This window comes from Gobius niger, assembly GCF_951799975.1.
Source record: "Gobius niger genome assembly, chromosome: 17".
NCBI lineage: Eukaryota > Metazoa > Chordata > Actinopteri > Gobiiformes > Gobiidae > Gobius > Gobius niger.
The window spans coordinates 16,110,656-16,133,385 of record NC_136868.1 but is presented as its reverse complement, the minus strand read 5'-3'; the positions used below and the strand labels follow the sequence as shown (position 1 = coordinate 16,133,385).

The window sequence follows — 22,730 nt, the reverse complement described above, 5'->3', positions numbered from 1 at the left end:
GACTTTTGTAGGGCACGTAGCATTGGAAGTGAAAAAGAATCTGGAGTGCAGGCTGCAACTCCATTCAATTTGCTATAGATCAGGTTTGAGTACTTTGATAACATGCGGATCACGTTACCATTTACGAGCGTGCAAAGAGAAAATGAAAAACAAATGGTGGATTTAGAAAACAGTGGTTCCCTTACTTAGACTTTCAAAATCTTCAAAGGAGTGAATGATCTTTCGATTGAACCACACACACTATGTTCCATGTTCTGAAGTTACTGATCAGTGATGAGCGAAGGTATCCTTGGTCTGGATCCTCCAAAGGTACATAGCTTTAAAACTGTTCATCAATATTCTGAAACTGCACTTAAATCAATCATTTTGTCCTTCGTCCATAATAAACTATACATTGAAAACAACTCTTTTACATCACTTTTTCTCCACACTTTCTCTACGCTTGATGCTTGTATATTCTGACTCTTATCGGGTGTTGAGCGCCTCTTGCATGGCGGCTGGTCTGGGATGAACAGTGTGTGAATGACACTTTTAAGTCATTTCGAGTGTGCATGCGCTTACAGAGAAAAGTGTAGGAGCTTCCTGAGCAGCGAGCACCACTGTCCCCCTCTCAAACCGCGCATGCATTTTTCATCACGCCTTCCCTTTTCATACTATTTAGCTTTTCCTACCCTCTAAACTTCCATGTGGTGCGTGCTGACACGGCGTTTCTCAGGCTGGCACACAAAGCCCTCTGGTGCTCGGCGTACCACAGTTGGAGCCTATCGGAGTTTGTGTGTGCGTTTTGTTTGTGTGCATACACCGTTGTTCCGGTTCATTCTAGCGACGCGCGTCACTTTGTATGTGATAGCACGGGGCCAACGGCGCAAATACAAACATGGACAGAGGGGGGAGAGAGAGAGCTGGCGTTATCATAGAAAGTCCATTCAGTGCCTTGGCATCGGCTGTGCTTGGAAATAGCGGGAAGCTCTCTGCATTGAAGGGATCTTCTTAAATTATTCCGAGTAAAAATTCAAATTTCATTTTGTTTTGGCCCTGAGCAGTGGGGAGAGCGCCTGGATGAGATCAGTAAAGGTCAGAGGGAATTAAAATGCTTACTGTAAGGTTTGTCAGGGAGAGAGAAAGAGCCAGAGGAAAAGGCCATCTGCTGATAGAGGAGTCCACGTTTGTGTCAGATAGAACAGGCTTAAACTGCTGTTAGCTCCACAGCTTCACATCTCAGCTCTGCTTCCTATTCACTGCAAAACTAATATCAACATTTACGGTAACATACTGGGAGATGGTTTTATAATATCCGCAGAAGGCACAACACCTTTGCACCCATTTGTTTAGTTTGGCACCCACCCCCCTTTGATACACTGCACGTTTAATTTGGTTAATTTGATTGCATGCTTTGATTTGTATTGAAATTCAGAGGGGTTTTATCAAGGATGGCGCTTGAAAGACCGATCCCGTCAGATCTCGGAAGCCGAGCAGGCAAGGCGCTGGTTGGTACTTGGATGGGAGACCGTTTGGGAACACCAGGACGCCTGGGTGAATGTAAAGTGTGAGTGATTGGTGGTTGCCGGAGGGGCTGACGGCGCAGATTGGTAGCCTCGCTTCCGTCAGTCTACACGAGGGCAGCTGTGACTGTGACTGTGGGTCAATATAAGGAGGAAAACTTAAAAGTGTACATCGATAGATCCACTGAAGAAGGATATAAAGATTGTGACAGGGTTGCTAAGGCAGATAATTTGCTGTTAGCCGTACCTCACTTTTAAACCGTATAGTTGCATATATCTCATTATTACAGTAGGATTCTTGCAAACACAGCTGCCAGTATTTTCACCATTTTTTGCAGTGCACTATATTCCACACCTAGAATTGCTTTTCTCCATACAGAATGCAAATGAGAAAGTCAGCCGTATGCTTCAGTGGTTTTATCAACACACTGTGTCTACAAGACGTTTTTATGCATGCCTCCGTGCTTATTATTGTCTACCCCTAAAATAAAAAAAAGCTGGCACAAGCCCCAAAATGGATATGATGGCTGAGGAATAATTTGAGCTTTGTCTCCTGATGATTGGAAAGATGTGCATTTATTTCAATAAACAGCAGGAGCGATGTGATGAAAATGACAACAAATAGATGGAGAAAGAGGAGGGGGAGAAGACACATAGCGGGTGGCCACGTCGGAGTTTGTTCATATGTGTTTTGATCAGAGCGCAATCCCCGGCAGACAAAGAAAAAAAATATGATCTATCCTTTTGGCTCTACCCTTCTGGGATTTCCACAGCAAAACATCTTACAGTGCAGGGATTTTCATGCTGTTTATCTAGGCTTGGGACCAGCACAAAACGTTACGCTGATTAGTCCCTAAGTTCAAGTTTAAAAATAATGTTCATTTGTGGATTTTAAAAGTGCTCAGTGTATTGCATCAGGGAGGGGGAAGGGTGTTCGTATAGTAGTTTTGATACCACACTGGTCACCTAATGCACTTTTAAAGGGATGATTTTCCCTCTATAACCGACAAAAGCGCGACTGCCCACATTTGTGCCATCACCAACCAAAACAATCAAATGAAAAGAAAAACAGCGAGTAAATATAAGGAATCTTTGGAAATAGTGAAAGTTAACTGATTAGATTGGTGACCAGTGAGACCGCTCTGCATAATGGCTGTCCAGTCACGGCTTTTGCCTCTCTGTTTTGATTGCTGGGCTGTGTTGTTTGCATGTTCACTTCGTGTCTGAGTGAATTCTCCAGTTACTCCTGAACCAAATTCTAAGATCGGTTGAAGTTTCCCCTGGATTCCCCAGTGGCAATTTAGGATAGGTCACTAGTTCTCAAAGTGTGCTTCTTCGGGTGGTAAGTTTTGTCATCTGCAATTTTTGATTTTCTTTCTTTCTAATGACTTATCATTTCATTTTGTTTTCCATAATGTACTTACGTTAGGTGTTTCTCTTGTTTAGATTTTATCCAACTTACTGTAGATCTATTTTAGACCTAGTTTAGTCCTTATTCGATTTGATCTTAACCTGGTGGTATTTGGAAGGTCATATAGTATTATCTTAAGGTGGTGTAGAAAGTTTAAGAACCACTGGTCAAAAGAAGAGGACTATTTAACTCTGCTGCATTATTAACTTAATGTAATCGACACAAGCATTGCATATATAATTATGCTCAACAGTTTACATACCCTGGCAGAATTTTTGATTTTTATAAAGCATATGAGAGATAACACAAAAGGTTTTTTTCACTCATAGTTAGTGGTTGTGTCCCACAGTAGGTGTGGTGCACTTTTTTCAAGGCCTATGATGAAAAGTGCACCATGCTGCACCTACTGTGAAACATGGAGGTCTTTCACTGATGCCATTGGCTCCAGCTGAATAAAGTGAGGGTCCCGTTAGTGTCCATTTCAGTGTCCTGACCTCAATATCATTGAACCACTGTGGGGAGATCTCAAACACACTGTTCATGCAAGACAGCCCGCGAACTTACAGGAACTGGAGACTTTTTGCCAAGAGGAAAAGGTCAGAGGTCAGAAAAAAAAAAAAAACCTACCACAAAAGACTCCAATCTGTCATTGACGTCAAAGGGGGCAATACAGGGTATTAAAAACTGGGGTTTATAAACTTTTGATCAAGGTCATTTTGGTACTTTCATTTTTCATTTTGATTTAGAAATAGTTAACTAATTTTACCATAAATGGCGTCACATAACCACTAACTATGAGTGAAAAAAAGAACGTGTTATCTTTCATATTCATTGAAAAATACTGAAAAAAAAATCCCAAATTCTGCCTGGGTATGTAAACTTTTGAGCACAACTGCAAGTCATAATCAGTTATTTTGGCAAAAGCTCCTCCTTCTCGACAGTGTCAAAAGGTTCCCTCAGTGACTTTCACACAAGTTGTGCCCGAGGCCTCGGAACAACTGGCGCTCATATTCTTAAATGCTTTAAGTGGAATCACATGTGGTAAAAGTGCTGATTGACCTTCTCTCCTAATTAAAGCGCAGCAGCGGCCAACAGGGAGCAGATAAGACGGGCTGGTTGTCACGCTGACTGACAGGGTTAGGCTCTCCCCCGCAGTCACATCACCACCACACCGCCCCGCATACAAAACGCACACGACAGCAGCCGCCCCTATCAGCCATCAGCCCATACTAATCATATGGAAATGCTCGACTATAGGAGTAACAGCACGGTGACACGCTCTGGGGCCCTTCTTTATTTATTTATGCATTTGCAACTTTATCTCTTACAGCAACTTCTTCCACATCGCATAACTGTTAACACTGCATTTTTATAAGTAAATGGAAGGCTCGGCTGAGGCGGAATAAGAGGCCCGGTATACAGCAGGATGTCACACGGATAGGAACGCTCGTGACAGAATCGGATCTTTTGAGCGGCTCTTTGAATTAAACTGCGAAACGGATCTCATTCAGGAAAAGACAGACATGGTGAAAGAAGCAACCAATGTTTGAAGGGAACAGATACAGTATATTCGGCTCCCAGTAAAGAGCCATGAATCCCATCACTATAGCTGCGGATGTGGAGGCACTTTCTGGCAGTGTGTGTAGGTGGTGCGTTTAAGTGCGTCCTATATTCTTCTCCTTCCTCAGGGTCACGACGTTGACATGCGGTGTGGCCTGTAAGCCTCTTTGTCCATGTGCAGCGCTCTCATCTGTCAGCTCAGTCGCTCTGACAGACAAAGCTCCTCTCTGCTCTGGCCCGGCTCCCTGTCTGAAGCCTGGCCTTTCGCTGTCTATCTCCTAAGCCTTTGCTCTTTCATTTTCTCCTGCTCTCTGGAGATAATGCATTTTTCATTAGGGCTGCGCTGTAGATTGCCAATGTATTGTACTGATATTGGCAAATGGAATATTGATATCTCAAGAAAATGTATGGCTTCCATGCTATCTTTCATTATGAGCCTTTACTGGGAAATCAACAGTTTTGAGCTTTTGGCTGTTTTGTTACCTCGTCAAAAACAGACCTGCTGTGATGCTTAGTTTCATTTGGCCTCCATTTTTGTCCATCCAGCTCTGTTTTTTTTCATTGTTTTTACTGGTAGTTTGTTTCTTTTTTCATCAGGCTCCACCAGATGTTGAGTCAGGAAGATCTATCTGTATGGATAATTGTAATTCATGATGACTTGGTTCTTCTAGACATATACATTGATTAAGTACTGTAATATTACAAGAAATACCTAGATTGATAACTAGAACTCTATTCTAGAACCTTTTGCTGCAGCTTTAAATGGCTGTGCCCTTTTATAGTTCATTTAGAGACTGTTTTTTGCCTTTGTTGGCGCTGTTGTCTTGGTTAGGGCTTAGTTTGGTCTTCATAGGTTTGCTCAGCATGGATGTATAATGCTAACATTAGATTACTTTATATGACATTTTGGCTAATGTTCCGAAAGCCTTTCCCTCATTATATTATGTCATTACTTTTCTCTTTTTGCACACCCACATTCACCTTCATCGCTGAATGTCTTTAACAGTTTCTTGCTCTTTTCTGTCCGCGCTCTGTGTTTGAATGTCATGCTTTTGTTTCTGGAGCTTTTACAACTCAATCGCGTCCAGGTGAGAATACTCGGCGTTCGTTCGGGGAGTTCTGGGTGGAGTGGAGCCGGTTAGTACACAAGCCTCAATTTGGCTCTGTGCATAATGAAGTTTGTTGTTTCTTGCTGTAGTCAATTTTGTCCCTTCATCTGGAGGAAAAAGGTAATTACTTGAAGCAACCATGAAGCCTAATGAGTTAGCATGGAGGTAACTCATTTGCATCCAAGATAATCACAAGGTGGTATCAAAAGAAACAGAGTTTGTTGTTGCGGGACAGCCAGAGGGGGGACGCCAAATACAACCCTAATTACCAAAAAGTTGGGACACTTTCTTAAGTGTTAATTAAGGCAAAACCTTAGTTTGCAAGTCTATACTTGCAAACTAAGGTTTGCAACTATTGTAAAAAACATATGTTTTAAAGCTTCAGTTTGACGGTCTCTGGTCTATTGGGAGAGAGCCAGTAAAGAGTGGAAAGCTAATTTAATGTATAGCTTTCATTTAGGAAAGATATTTCTCTGCTCCTAATTCTGTATTCAGACAAAATAATAATCCTATCTGAGACATCCATCTTGTTTGCTGCCTTCAAATTGATTTTCTGTCTTTGTGCGCATATGATATAATAAAAAAGTAGCTTATGTTTTCCTAATATGTGTATATGACCTTACACATTACTTGCCGCTTACACTGACAGTTTCTACAACTCCCCAAGTTTCCATGAACTGAACTCGTACTGTGTATGGTAGGACAGACAAAGAAAGGAAAAAATGTCAGTGCCATGACATGAAGAAGCATGCAGAATCAGCCTGAGGCGTCTCTACTGTACGAGGAGGAAGAGAAGGAGGAGGAGGAGGAGGAGGAGGAGGAGGAAGAGGAAGGTGGGGGTTGGTTGAGTGGGCTGGCCGTGGGGGTGTGTCCAACATTACCCTCATGAATCAGTGTCAGTGGAGCGATGAGAAAATAATTAAGAAACAGGCTAGCGCTGTGTTAAATACTGCCAATGGTAAAAAAAAATAAAAAAAGAAAGAAAGGAAAGAAAAAATTCTACTGTACAGAAACCAAAGGGAGAACAGGAGTAAATAGTTTAGTTGAGAAAGAAGAAAATCTATAACATAACAGATGCCAAAATGCCCTTCAGATGGCATTATGAAGGGAGACAATATGAATAGCCGTGCCATATTGTAAATGTTTATATACAGTAGCTACCTATACACTTTGCGCAGCAGTTTGAGGATTTATGGCTGCAGCCGTAATGCACTGAAGTCAACGCGAGGCTGTGAGTAATATTTCACATTTGTTATCATATCGAGTGTAAATTTGCTGCGACGTATACGGTGGATATAAAATATTTTAACCAATTTTCGCTTCATTTTTTTCACCCCCATTCTGGTTACACAATACAGAAAGACAGAGATGAAGTGGGGACCAGATGTTATGCCCTTTGCAGGGTTTAGGACAGAAGGGGGACCGATGAGCGAAGGCTGGTTTGTGTAGGCTCTCGCTCGTCCAGGGTTTTTCCATCACAGCAAAGACAATTGTTTGTAGTTTTGCCTCTTTTTCAGTTCTAGATTTCTTATGGTTTGGAAACTTGCTGTGTGTTTTTTTAAAAGCCTGCACACTGTCGTTGAGTCCTCATTATTATTTTAATTATTATCATGTTTATTTTGAGCAAATGCCATAGACTGTAAGTTATGTTTTATGGTTGCATGATAGTGAATTTGATGACAGTACACATCTCGAATGGCTCGGTTCGGCAAAACAAATCTTCAAAAAAGCCATTTTCTAATTTCCCCTGCTGTTGAGTGAGTGTGTCCAAGAATCGTCACCTCCCTCTGCAGCAGTAGTAGTGGAAAACCTACAATACATGGGCCTGAGCACGCATTAGATCACAGCGATGCATAAAACGTGCTCTTTGGAGAATAGTGTCACACAGGAGGTCCTCTGTGTTTATCTGTACATACAGCTCAGGCCTACAGTCTTTGAGGTGTCACACACAATATCCGTCATGCTCTCCTCCTCCTACGCAGCACAAAGAATTCATCATCTCTGCTCCTTATAGGGCCCTTTACTGTAGAAGAGGCTGCCGCAACTTCAAGGGATTTTTATTGGAAATGTATATTCATTCAAACTGCCATTTACCTACACACTCTAGCGGATGTCCTCCTAACTTCTTAGATTTTTTTTTGTTTCCCAAACATATTTGTTTTACACTTTAACATGGCTTTAACAAAAGTATTTTTTCTATATTGCAGTACAGTTGTGCTCAAAGGTTTACACACCCTGGCAGAATTTCATCATTGGCCTCGTTGACAAGATAATGGTACCTACTGCGAAATATGGAGGTGGTTCACTGAGTGGCTCCAGCAGAATAAAGTGAAAGTCCCGTTTGTGTCTATCTCAGTCTCCTGACCTCAATGTCATTGAACCACTGTGGAGAGATCTTAAACATGCAGTTCATGCAAAACAGCCCAGGAATTTATAATTTTGCCAAGAGGAATGGGCCGCTTTACTATCAGAAAAAATAAAAAACCTCATCCACAACTACCACAAAAGACTCCAGTCTGCCATTGATGTTAAAGGGGCAATGCACCATATTAAATGCACTATACAGAGTTAAAAAATGTTAAAGGGGGGGTATTATGCAAAATCGACTTTTTCAAGCTTTACATCATGTTATGATGTCATTCCCTCATTAAAAACATGCCTGAAGTGTTGCCTTAGCACATTCACGTATTTTCGAGTAGTCTGTAAAAACTCTGATGGCAGCCATTTTAGGGATAAAACGCCTGATTCCTTCAGGGAACGCCTCGAACCTCCAGGATACGCCTCCGACCTTTCGTCACCAGCCGAGTAACCAACCACTGCTCCTCAGCAGAACCCCCTCCCCGCAGTGTCTAGCCCTAAGATGTAAACAGAGTCATCATGGAGGTTTAGCTTCATGTGTTGTGAACCGGAGTTACAGCAGTTCTGAAACTTTTACAAAGACACACATCAGTGTTTCTGTTACCGAAACACCCAGGATTAAAACCGGTGACAAGAACGCTTATTTCAGCGGCTGGTTCTGAGCTGGGAATGTCTTAGGGCCTTGATGATGCACAGAGCCTCCGGAGAAAGCTAATGCTAAGCTAAACCTCGAGTCATCACGTGGAAACGAGAAATATGCACAAATAAAGTCAATAAAACCACCACACACATAAAGAACCGTTTAACAATGATCACACACGGACCCAGGCTTGTTGATTTGGAAGTTTATTGCTCACATTTCATCTACAATGGGTCATAGCCGAGTGGCTTTCTCCCGGAGCTAACAAGCTAGCCGCGACAAGCTAACGGGAAAATTCACTGAATACAAGCATATTATGCATTGAAAACGTCACTAAACAGGCAACTGCTTGAAGCAGCCTTTATGATGATCACACACGGAGCCTGGCTTGTTGATTTCGTAGTTTATTGCTCACATTTCATCTACAGTGAGTCGTAGCCGAGTGGTTTTCTCCCGGAGCTAAGGCACTATTAGCCGCGACAAGCTAACAACCTTCACCTTCACAACAGTCATTGAAAACAGGCAGCATATTATGCACAAATAACGTCAATAAAGCAGGCAACTACTCGAAGCAGCCTTTACGATGATCACACAATGAGCCTGGCTTTACACATTTGTGGTTTATTGCAGACTTTTCTTCAACAATGAGCTGTAGTCGATTATAACAAGCTAACGGGTAACCTCGAAACACCATTGTCCACCTGCACAGATAATGTCCGTCTTTTGAATCGTATGGGCTCCTGCAGATCCTGGTGTCGTCCATGGGGGTATAGTTAGAGATCCATAGGGCATGGCAGATGCAAAGAGATAGCCTCCAAACAGCAGTTATTTTTCAGGCAAGAGCCCCTTCCAAGCGTCCGGTGTGGAAGGTTCGTCTCCAAATAATATCCTGTGTGGCCACTGTTCACAAAGTGATAAACAGTAGGTCCTTTCCAACAATAAAAAATAAAATGCACCGATCGTAGTTTCAATACTGTGGAGAAAGTGTTGCGATGCCACAGACAGCGTGTGGAGGGGGCGTGTCGGAAAGGGTCAGAGGTTCTTAAAGAGACAGAGGCCTATTTCAAGGCTTTTGCTACCGCCATTTTGAAAGAGCAATTTTATACAAGGCAGTTATTCTAATTTACTGCATTTACAGACCAACAGAAGGTTTGGTCATCATTGTAGTGTGCTATAGACTGGTGCTATGTGGCTGAAAAAAGCATAATACCCCCTCTTTAAAATTAAGTATTTTCCTCCAATAATGTCCTAATATGTAGAATGAGCTCAGACCTGTTCCCCACAACTGCCTCTAAAATCCTGCACTGTCACTCAAAAGGGTGTTAATTCGGGTCCAAATTGCCGTCATGCACGAGCTTAATATAGAAGGTGCAGTTACACGTGTGACCTGAGGTGGCAGTAGTGAGCATAAAATGGCTAACTTGCATCAAGCCCCTATAAGAACTGGGGTGTGTAAACTTTTGATCAGGGTCAGTTTGGTACTTTCTTCCAAAACGTAAAAGGTTTTTGTAATGTAAAAAGGTACAAAAATGTTAACTATTGGAGGTAATAAATGTAATCAAATTACTACTAAACTACTAGTTTAATTTCATGTTATAGTTTGAAACATTTTTGATGATGACCGTTTTTAAATCATGCTGCAAATTCAGCACATTTTAGTGCTTTGGAGGAGCAGAACATACAGAATTGACCAGGAAACATCACTCTTACTATGCTTGAAATATTAGGATTATTTGTGCATTTATTCGGCATCATTTCTGGAATAAGCAGTCACTGGTTCCGATACTTTATTCATTTTAATTTCCCAGCTGCCTCCTTTACACTTTCTTCCACTGTATATTCTGACCTGTAATATACAGTAGCTTATACAGTATTTGTGATTCCACAGTTGGAAACCTCCCACTCACTCCCACAATTCAACAGTTCATGCCTCTGATATAACTAGGCTTTCTTCAATATACATGTCAATTTAGCTTCATGCTTCTTTAAGGTCACGTGGTTGTGTAAGTAAAGAGGGTGTGTGTGTGTGTGTGAGGCTGTGGCCTTTACCGCCGGACCTATGAGTAACCATGTGTCAGCTCACTCCTGCATTATGTGGACTGTATGTAAAGGCTGAGAGACCTAATCTTTCCCATAGGAGTGCTTAGTGAAGAATGCACTGTTTCTGCAGCATTACTGTTAAGGCCGTATGAATAGCGCTGTGGCACTTTTACTGATGGCTTTTATAAGGTGCGGACAGGCCCCCAATGAGCAGACAACGCTTAAATTATGGAACTAACCTCAAAGTATATCCCTGAAAGTGTAAATCTACAGCGGAGTAATGCATAGACGGGCTATTATGCTAATCTCAGTATGTATAATAAATAAGACTTTCTGCATGTTTTCATTCACAAGCCGTTCTTTACTTTGGTCGGGGAAAATTGCACTACAGGGAGCTTTAGATGGCATTTTTTGGTGGAGGACACGCACTATTGTTTTCATTCGTGTTTCCAAGCAACATTCACAATGCAATGTTTTGTGGTGAGGAGGGGAAAAAACGACACTAATAAGCTTGCTCATTAGCGACCAGTGCAGGGTTGGGCGGCATCGTCAACTGCGGGGTTAGCGCGCAGGCTTTCAGAAGACAGGAGTGCTAATTTACTTTGGAAATGGGCAAACACGCAGGATTCAATCAAGCCATATTTTGTGTGATGGCTGTTGTTTGGGTGGTGATAAGGTGTCGCATAAAAAAAAAAGCTCATTATTTGTGAGTTAATTTGGACAAGTTTTGCCGTCCCCCTGCGGTGCTTTTCTTATTGTAGAAGTTAGTTTCTCACTTCAAATACTGCCGTAAAATACTATACCAATAAGTGTCTCCAGCCCCTTTGACATCAGCCATTACTGAAAGTACTGAGACAAGGACTTTAAGCAGTGTTTTCCCGAACTTGAGTCACGACACTCTCATCTCACTGATGCACCGGGATTGTTTTTTTGGTTGCTTTGCTGGTTCAAGATTTGATAGGGACTCACAACAACGGCAAATTATTAAATAAAGTGATTGTGTGAAGCACATTATTGAAACTGGAAACCGAAACACCTGCAAATTCCTCTAGTTGTTCATATAAGTTTCCAGTCCTAAAATATGCTTGAATGAACTAACAAAAATATAAAATCATAATACAGTATCATCTGCCAAGAGTGAGGCCATAAAATATGCACCTTAAAGAAGAACAAAGTAACTCATGCCCCCAGAGGCCATAAGCGCCACTGCAGGTGTCGTAGCATGTCGCGTTTTTTTAATTGTCCGTGAGAGTAAATACTACGCTGACAGAAAAAACAAAGGGAAAGCGGGATATTGTACATCCAATTACACTCAAACTTGGCTGTAAATACTGCTAAAGTGGCGCTAGCCCACAGTTAGCTTTGCCGGTTAACCTGTTAGCTTCTTCTTCGTGATTATATTAGTGTGTATTGCGCCTACGGCCCGGAGGCAGGGAAGTTGGGTGGATTTCTGGCCAGAGACACCAGGGGGAGATGAAACACCCCCCAATCATCCCATTAACACTTGTATTACCCCCAGAGGGACTACAAAAAGGATGTATTAAGGTAAACAAGTAACTTAGCTCTTCTTTAATATGCACCTGAAAATAATCTGATTAAATTCTTGAGTAAATGTAACGCGAGTCAGCTGCAATGAATAAATATTTCAAAGTGGCTTTTCATCTTCAACTTGTCTTCTATCCGTTATAATAAATCAAGCATATATTCCTTTACGGAGGCTATGGTCCTTGCAAGTGAAAGTGACTCTTTGCACTTTATTACTCCCATTCAATGTGCACCACCGTATTAGCACCAACAACAGGCCCAATGCACACATCCATTCTCGCCATCTCATTAACGCAAACGGAGCCCCGGATAGATCCCTGTATATGTAATAAATTGGATTAAATTCCACTGGCTAAGCACTGCGATCTCTTAGGGTTAATTAATTTCATTCCATTCTGTCTGTGTTTTTTTTTTTTCTTTTTTTTTTGTTAATGCTTGAACACATGCTGACACTGTTGTTGTGTGGCGTCCCGCTCATTGGAGAAGTATAATGGTCCGGAGAAGGGGAAGGGGAAGGGGAAGGATGTTTGCTATTCTGGCTACAGAGTGAATTTGATTCCGTTTGCTTCGGATAAGGAAGTGTGCCGGAGCAGTTAGCTGTAATACGCTGGATCTTTCTCCTGAGCGCCCCTCCTTTTGCAGCCTCTCACTCTTATCTTCACTTCCAAATGAGAAAACCTGGATGGCTTCTCGCGGCCCCTGTTTCTGCCTGGATGCTATCTCATTTGGTTTTAATATATTTATCCATTCATTATTGTTGGCTTTTATCGGCCGGCTAATATTGTTCATAATTTGTTCTTATCTCCGGGGCTGACAGTCAAATTTACACTGCGGCATCACCGACAGATGGAGAAATGACCCTTCCTCAGACCCCTCCTTCCATACCCCCCCCCCCTACTCTCCCTCCTATCCCAACTCCACTCACACATGACTGACAGCCGCTGTATAAGTAGTTGTCATAGCAACCTTCCTATCCTCCTGACAAGTGTTTTCCTCTGTAGCACTGCCTCCCTTTTGTCAGAATATCTCACTCGCTCTTCCCCACTACCTCCACGTCGCTGATTTAGCGGCGAAACCTGACCCATTTTGGGACACTTTCTCGGGCGTTGACACGGGATGTTCCCAATGCATCAAGACTACGACGATTTGACAGTCTGTTTACACGTGCCACGCGGCCCGAGCGGCGGCTTATGTGGCTTATCGAGAGGGCTGTTAGCCATACAGTCCCATAACAATTTTTCAATTTAAAGATATCAATTTGAAACTTTTACTGCAGATTACTGACATAAATATGACAAAAAATATATTGCAAGTTTTAAGTCGTTTTCTGTTTTAATATAAAAAATAAGCCGTTTTATGCCTAAAAATGCCCCAAATGTATCTTTTCAGCGACAAAATCTGAATAACAGATTCAGTCAGATTCAAATTTATGGTTCTCTTCTGTTGACATAAAGACTTTTTCAGAGAGGATTTTGGATATCTTGTTTAGTATTAAAATAATAATAAGAAATCTTCAAAATATTGTTCATTTTAAGAGATGTAAAATGCAGTGTAGGAGCTGCTAACGTGGAGATATTGTCGCCACAATGAGAGAAAAATGCATTTTGAGATATGGCCCTTGAAATTACAATTTCCAATAGAAATCTATGGAGAAACATTGAATCAGTGCAATATTTAAACATGTTATTGTGATGATTTGTTATATGTGTTTGTTTCCAGGCGAAAGCATATACTGTATGTTCAGAGACCAATTTGGCCCATAACCTGAAAACTGAAAAAATGAGTTTTGCCTGTATTGTCTCCTGTAAATAGACTTATTTTGGTCATTTCTTTAAGCTTTAGCCACAAAGCACTGCCTTTTACATGTACTTCATAAGAGTGAAAGTTTGATTTTTGCTGTAAAAGTGTACAGTCACCTGGAAAGAATGGCTATTTGGAAACAATACAATGCCTACACAAAGTAATTTAAACTGCTTCATGGAAAGTATAGTATGTTTAAAGTTCATATGCAATCACACAAGTAATCAATAAAATGTAATTAAGCCTCGGGTTTGAAAAGTTATAAATCAAGGTGTACTTCGACAGCTCGAGCTTTCCCTGCAATCACATAGATTGTCCTTAACCTAGCCTGACAGGCCTTATCGTTTAATTAGTTCTTAGTTTTTAAAATGTCAATTGGCTGCAGAGGTATGGCTGCTGTGTTATCGCATGCTGCGATTCAGTTGCACTAATTGTACTAATCTAGACACCAGGGGGAAACACGGCTGCCCACGACCAGGTTAAATGGAGAGGAATGTGCGAGAAAAGTCATCTGCTGTAAAAATCTATGCCAAATCAATATGCCAATCAAGACAAAGGGGGGGGATATTTGCAGCGGGGACCCCGGGATGAAAGGCTACAAAATAATGGGACTGTTGGTCCAGCTCTATATTCGACTGTAGCTCGGTTAGCTTTTATGTACAGTAAATCACGGTCCTTGTTGGATTAACATTTACAAATGTTTTAAAGTTTGCCTGTAGCTGCGATATAACTTGGTGATAAAGATAGATTGTCTTTCTGCAACAGTAATTTTGTCCTATACACGAAATACACTACAGAAACTTTGTAAATGTATTCCCCTTGCTTGGTCCTGTGCTTTTTTGCTCCTCGTAAAGTTCTGCTCTCGCCAATTGATATTCAGAGAGTCTCATTCCACTGTCAAAATCCTCCCCAGTGTATAGCAGCCTAATCATATAGCATCCCAGCACTTCTTAGTCTCCGGCATTGAATTGAACTGCCAATTCAGGTTTTTGTGCGAAAGCTGCGTGGACAGGAGATCCTTCAAAAGGGCCCAGCCAATGCAAATAAACATTATGTAACAAAAGCTGCGAGATTTGGGGCGCGCTTAAAGGGAAGGAATTACGGTCGCATTGTTTGAGGCCGGGACATAAAATATTACTGATTTAATTCACTCGCATGCGGCAACTCGATAGCTCATACAGTAAAAGCGCGTATTGATTAGAAGGGGCTGAAATGGACGCGGCAATATTCAGCGTGTATAAGCGGGCAGGCACGACAGCATCACCATTTCATTATCCGCGGCTTTAATTTCCAATGCATTTATTCCAAACAAGCATCTGTTTAGTATCTGAGAGTAAATGGAACGTGATGGGGGGTGAGTTTGAGGACAGCACTGGTGCGTCTCCATGCAGTTTGTGTACATTAAAACTATTGTCACGCCAGCGGGTCGCACACTTATCACAATCCATTCACAGCTTCTAAATAGACTCCTGTACTTTTAGGTAACAACGTTTTGCTGTAAGTATTAGCGTTTTTATTTATTTAATTATTATTTTATAATCTGTGTTGTTCACTCTGCTTTCTTTTGAGCAAAACAAACAGGCTGGTTGGCACTTTTTTTTCTCAGCAGCAGATTTAATGGGAACAATGTAAGAAAAAGTATGTTTTAGACCTCCATGTTTGTCTTAACACACGCAACATCGTCCTATTGTTTCCCTCCAAAAACCCAGCGAAATTGCTAGTAAGATGAGCTTCAGTTAGCCTTCGCTGAATATGGGGTAGCCACCTTGACTAATGGTGCATTCATGTGGACTGGGGTGCTCGTTTTCCCGAGATGTGACATCATTGTGGAAAAGTGGGGATTTTGATGTCATCTAATAAAAACAGTCTTTTATCTTTGATTAGCGCTTAGCTGAGCTAATCATTTAACTGTGTTAGCGTCTCTAAACGTTTAAAATCACATACATTTACTTTTTGCTTACGTTGATATCAGGCATTTCACTTGCAATTTTGTTACTACGAGGATGACAACAGCTCACACGAAACTCAAAAAAGTATCAGTGTTGAACTAAAAAGCTTTAGACGAACAAATCGGCTGATTTCCGCGTCAGGTGCAGAAGTTAGTAAGCTCGTGTTGACCCGAGTCCCCCAGTCGTTTTCCCCAGTTGAGCGAGCCTTCACGCGAATTGCCCAACTGGGGAAGTTGTTCTCCGTGTTTTTAACGTCTTAAAGCACTACTAAGTAACTTATGCCCCTAGAGGCCATAAGCGCCACTGCAGGTGTCGTAGCTTCTTGCGTTTTTTTTTTTACTCATTAATTGTCCGTGAGAGTTAATACTACGCTACGGAGAGAGGGATATTGTACATCCAATTACACAAGGGAGATCATTTTTTTTCACTTAAACTTGGCTGTAAACTGTTTAAGTGGGGTTAGCCCGCTGTTAGCTTGGCCGTTAGCCCGTTCCTGCTTCTTCTTCGTGATTCCATTAGTGTGTATTGGTGGCTCCGACACGGTGCAATTGTGGTTTTCCAGCCAGAGACCATCCCATTAACACTTGTATTATCCCCAGAGGGACTACGGAAAGGATTTATGAAGGTAAACAAGTACTGCTTTAACCCCCAGCCGAATAAAGCACATTTTCACCAGTTTGGCTTTACCCACATCTTAAAGCTTCTTGAAAAAAAAGCGTCAAAATAGCGACAAAAATGAGAATCAAACCCAACTTGAAAAGTGACAAAAAAGCACCAAAAATGTGACAAAAACGTAACACAAACATGAGGAATAAGTGGAAAAAATTAATAACATTTTCCACTTTTTTTTTCAAAGCCACAAAAAAGACAAATGAGCAACAAAAATGTGACCACAAAAAAGCAATAAAAAAGACATTACCAGGCTTGTTCCATCGCTCAAACTTCCTGCTCTACACAAGAAAAGGATCCCTAAGTTTACACTGTGCACATATTGATATGATGCATGCGTGCAGAAGAATCATGGGAATGTGTTTTAGGAGGTTCAGTGAGTACATGTATTGGTAGTGGAACAGGGGCATTAAGTCACTTGGTGCGACAGAAGGGGACACATAAAAAAAAAAAAAGCATCACTCTTGGCATGCACTACAAAAAACTACTTTCTGTTAATCACGTTGCCCCTGTCAGAATTATTAAGCCTCCGAGGACCGAGTGTGACTAACATCTAAATGCGCTCTCCCCCCCAAACTGCAGGTGAGTCCTCCCGAGAGGCGCAGATGGGAGATCAGCATTCAGATCAAGGGTGCTCCTCGGCAGCGATGACACCCAAATAGTGCTGAGTCGACACATGCTACTGTAGCTCAACTCGCAAATCCAGGTCAGGTCAGAACCGCAAAAGAGGCGTCAATCACGATGCATCGCTTGCACATGAAAAGTCTTGCAGGTCACAACAGGGATGTGCAGGGATGTCCGAAACAAGAAGCTCTTTCTACATTTTGTTGAGTAAAAATTGATTTCATTATTTGTGCGTCAAATGATTGAGGTATGAACATGCCAGAGATACAATCATCCTCCACCGTAGACCCATCTTCAAAACATAATGTTCTGTGCCGTTTGGTACTAGTAGCTCACTTGGGGGGCATTTATAATGGATTATTGTCGTTATGGGACGTTGATGTTTTCAAAGTGTTGACCCTACTTTTCCTCCCTGTGAAGGATGAGAGTGAATGGTCAAAGTCAGTGTTCTAAAGATGCACCATATCAGCCCAGCATCCAGGTTTTAATCAACTCTTCTCATTTACAATTATTACATTGACACATTTCACTATTCGAATATGTGGATATTCAGAAAATGTCTCTTCATCAGAAACAGACTCCAAAATGATGACTGTACACAATTGGAACTTGTAATTTTGCCGTGACGACAGTGCCAGCAACCATAGTTCACAATTCAACAGCTTATGTTGCAGAAGTGGAGCAGAGGCATAATTGTAATGAGATTAGATTGGCGAGAGCTGAGGTGGTGAGGGGGAAAAGATTCTGATTACAGTGAGTCGAGAATCTAGCGTGAAGTTCTTTTGCTTTGCTTTTTTAGGTAGGCAGTGGGCATTTACCTAACATTATAGAGAGCTCACAGTTTAACATAGATGTCCGTAGTCTGTAGACCTACTGACCACTTCTGTCTCACGCACTTCATGTAGATGTTGAATGTTCCAGCCAGCGGACAAACCCCCGAGGTGACTTTAAAGGAAAGATGATGTCAAACAATAAAGTCAGGTCTCATTCTTGGCATGTCCCATGTAAATCACATCATCCTGAATGCTTGATGTTCTTGTAATATATCTCAATGGGCGTTTTGACATTTACACACTCCTTTAAAACACTTTATTAGGACATCCCTGAGCACATACTTTGGCTAACCTAAAGAGGACAAGCAGCTGTAAGTGCAGTCCAAGACCATGTCTATAAAGATGAGCTAGCTTTGTCAACCTTTTTGTTGGATCTAAAAAACCCTGATGTCCTTGCAGCTCCATATAGGAAAATGGTTGGATGCTTAAAAGCTTGTAAGACCCCTGACCCAGCCATTTATTAGGCATTTTGTGTTTTATTTAATAGACACCAAAGTCTGGTTCAGCTTTTGAAGTTGAGATCCCATTCCAGCTTCGAGCACTTTGAATATTTTAAGGTCAGTCCAAAACTGTTGAAATTTCAAAGCTTTTACGACATTGCTTTTAGTGTACAGAAAAAGCCGAACAAAAGCAGCGCAGTCCAAGTTATTGTTCACGAGTCCGAGTTCAAGTCATCATCAGTTCAAAAGTCAGATCACAATTTCTATGAGCGTAAGCCTTGGAAGCTAAGACCGGGACACTACAGCTTGTATGAAAAAAGTTAGCAATACAAGTTCAAAATCCAAGCCTGAACCGAGAGCTGAACCCATTGCCCCTTTGTGCTTTGAGGGATCCGTGCTGACATCTCATTTCCTTTACTTTGGTATATTGCTGTAGACAAATTACATACAAAAAAATGAATACGAGTCGAGATTTAAATTCCCAAAGTACATTTCTATTGAGAGCCTTGGCCTCCACAACTCCACTCATAGTCAGTCGAACCAATGATTTGGTTCGACTGAATGATTGTCATTTGTTAACAGTTTGAACAGCGCACTCCCGTCGCTGAACACTCTCTTCATCTCCCATGCTGTAAGTATCACATTTATATAACGCTGAATCTGTCTTTGCGCGGGGCTTATAGGTGTGCAAGTTTAGTCTGTTTGCTTATTCCTGATCAGAGATACAGAATGTATAGAAACGTGCACCCCCCCTCTCTTTGCAACACATTGGAGGTTCTATAGCACAAAGGCGGTGATATATAGTGGCCAATGAACAGGTTATACTTGCAGTCCTATAAATATTATTCCATTCAGCTGGAAGTGACTGGCCCGGAGGATGGATGCTGTGTCGTATTTTAAGACATGCCACACAAGAGCCGTTCCTGGTATGATCGCCAGCTTAAAGCTCATAGGAAATTGATAAAGGTCATGCATTAATTCAAAACTTGTCAGACTCTCATCATCAGCTCGAGTAGGGGGCAGAGTTATAGCTAAAGTAAGGGCAGCAGTAGCGCCGGGGTTAGCGCACTCTCCCCGTGCATGGGAGATTCGGTCTGGCACAATTCAGGAATATTTGCAGCGCGACCCCTCCCCCCCTTTCACCCCTCTGCCTCTCCTCCGACTCATCTCCCCTGCATCCGAGCTTGGAATTTATATTCTCCCTCCAGCGAAAGGAAGGACCATCTTGGCCTTTCATTTTCCAGTTCAGGGCTTTCCTTTTTTTTGCAGATAAATGCTCTCCAATCCACCCTGACACATGTCACATTGCATCACTTCCATTTTGATACATAGCCTCTGATCCTGCCACTTGCAATAAGGAGCCCGCACCAGGGACGCCCCTCCCTAGACAACGCTCTGACACGGGTGATTATTTTAAAGGTGCATCATTGGCGGCTGCAGAGCGCGAAAAGCCACGCTGGGCACCACATCCTGTACATTACGACGGGATCCCTCTCTTTTTTTTCTGAGCTTAAAACATAAAGCGAATAGGACGGTATCATGAATGTACATTTTAATGATCAGAAAGCTTTTTGCATGTCGTTGTAGAAAAAAATGTATAGTAAAAAAAAAACACAAAAAAAAGGGTTGTTGGAGAAACGAGTGTGTTCTCTTTGCTCTTTTGTATGGATGTGGGTATTAGCTTGTGTCCGGGTCATAGCTCGACAGATCACCGCGCACTCGCCCCCTTCGTCATGGGACGTCCTGACAGCCCTCTGTACCTCCTGGCAGCAAATTATGCCCCCTCTCACCCTCCTTGTGGTTCGTGCTCCTCTCCGAGTCTCACCGCTGCGGCTTCACGGGTCAGAGTTTGAGACGCGCTCGAACAAAAGGGAAAGGCTTTACTGCGAGCGCTGCCGGGAGAGACGCTCTGAACTGTAGCATTAATCATACAGGGCTTGAGCACATCAGTAAACACAGTGTGTCAGGTCAAGGTAAAGATCAGATCCCCAAGCATTTAACAGAACTCAGTAGCGTACAGGCTATCTATTGAAAAGTCAGCGTTATTCATGGCATGTCTCCCAGCCTTGGTCGCTCCCACAAGAGAGACAAACTATTGTTCAGTTAAAGAGCCTGCTGAAATATTTCTCTGGCTACACAAAAAAACACTGGATCAGCAGCAATTAGTAGAGTAAGAAAGAGATAAAGAGAGAAAGGGAGGTCGGAGGAGAAGAAGGAGAGTGAAAAATGTAGAATCAGCTCGAGAAAAGGGGAAACTGTGAAACGAGGGATGAGAGAGAGAGAGGGGCGGGGGTGGGGGGATGAGTGGTGGTGGTGTGTAGGAGGCAGGGACTGTGGGGCCCTGGTGCTTTAAAGAGCCAACGACGTGCTCATTGTCTTGGGCCGGGCTGAATATGAGTGTGTGTGTGTGTTTGCGTGTGTGTGTGTGTGTGTGTGTGTGTCAGGATTTGAAACCTCTTTATTAGTCCTCCCATTGCCCTCTCCTCGAGCTGCTGACCACTCACTTACCCCTCAGCCACGCGACCGCTCCGAATGCCGCGTTCATGAGCTGCTGCTGCTGCTGCTGCCGGGACAGACCGGGCTTTTAATCAACTTGGGTATTTTCGAGACATTTAGTTCATTATGCTCGCCACTGTGATTAACCATATTGGACCATTAATCATGGTTAAACAAATCACTTGCTGCTTCACCTATCCATGGGTCTCAAGTGATGTGGAATTAGGGCCGTTGCCATAACACTTAAGGATTCAAAACAAAACAAAATCTCGCTTTTGAATCAGGGAAATCAGAGCAGCTGATTTGGCCATTGTTATTCAGATTCTCTCTCCTGTATAAAAGTATGTTGATTTAATGGCATCATTTATGTGGTTTCTGCTTCATTAACATAAGAAACAAGGAGGTTTAGTGGTCACTGGATCCTTATTTGATATCTGTTATATCATATAAGGATTTATATATATTTTATAGGATTTATTATTAGCAAAATCTCAAAAGATGTTTTCCACCAAAAATGAAAAACTTCTTTAGTATTTGCAACGTAGGATGGCTAATGCTAATGGGTACAGAACAGGCCCTCTTAGTCTCTTAACCTCTTAACCTCTGTACCTCTCTGTACAATAAGACTGTAAAGTAACGCCGGCTGTAACAAGTGAATTTCTCCTTTGTGAGATCAATAAAGGTTTATCTTATCTTATCTTATCTTATCTTATCTTAACTGAGTACATTTTCTCCAGTTTGGCTTTGCCCAAATCGAAACACTTCTAGAAACAAGCAACAAGAACGAGAAGAAAACAAGGATGATAACCGAAAAGCCACAAAAGAGTGGCGGAAGTATGACAAAAAACTGACAAAAAGCCACTCAAGAGCCAGTGACAAAAGTGTGACGAAAGCTCAGCAAAGATGTGGCAAAATTGTGATGAAGATGCAATGACAACATTGCAACGCGAGGAAAAACATCAGTTTCGATCTGTTTTGTAGGTTTTTTAAATGAGGCGTCACACCTATAGGCTGTAAATTCCAGAAGCTTTTAGATTTGGGTAAAGCCAAACTGGAGAAAATCTACCCGGTAAGAGGTTAACTTATCAGTCCGCATTTGCCATATTTGTGCACTCAGAGATCCACAGCAGACAAAGCCATTATAATCATATCCACATGTCCTAACAATTATCATGAACTGATCTGAAAAGAGTGTATTTGGTACTAACTATATAAATAAGTCCAATTTATAGCATTGGTCTTGTGCCCAACAACTAAAGTATTGCTGCATTGTAAACAATGTTTAGCAACAAAACACATCTTATTCCGTCAGCAAGTAAAGCAATTACCCTCCTGACTCGAGTACATGTTCACATTTATTTTCTACCTCATCTGATTGCCCTTGTACACAAAACGCACCGCTCGCTATGTCGCTCAAGCCTAAACCGCTCTTATTATGTATACAGTCACTCCCCATTCATCTCTTCAAATGCTCTCTGTTTGCTTCCCTTAAGCTCAGAGTTCACATCCCGTTGTTTTCTCCTTGTGTTTTTTTCAGAAGACAGGAAGTTGTTTGTGGGGATGCTAAACAAACAGCAGACAGAGGAAGACGTCTACCGCCTCTTCGAACCCTACGGAGTGATCGAGGAGTGCACGGTCCTAAGAGGTCCTGACGGAAACAGCAAAGGTAGGAGCCTTCGTACACTTGTCAGCTTCATTTAGGTCAGGGCCGCGGGACTGACAGCTTTCCCCCCACGGTTCAAAAATACATGTGA

General features: G+C 42.0%; 1 protein-coding gene across 8 annotated transcripts in view; it reads left to right on the top strand.

Moving 5' to 3' along the window:
• celf5a (cugbp, Elav-like family member 5a) overlaps window positions 1-22,730 on the top strand; it is a 225,780-nt gene that overhangs the window by 140,430 nt on the left and 62,620 nt on the right. For all 8 annotated transcript variants that reach the window (XM_079574687.1, XM_079574690.1, XM_079574689.1 and 5 more), the window contains exon 4: window positions 22,514-22,642. In XM_079574687.1, the coding sequence (XP_079430813.1) occupies window positions 22,514-22,642 (129 nt within the window). The remainder of the gene's footprint in view (window positions 1-22,513; window positions 22,643-22,730) is intronic.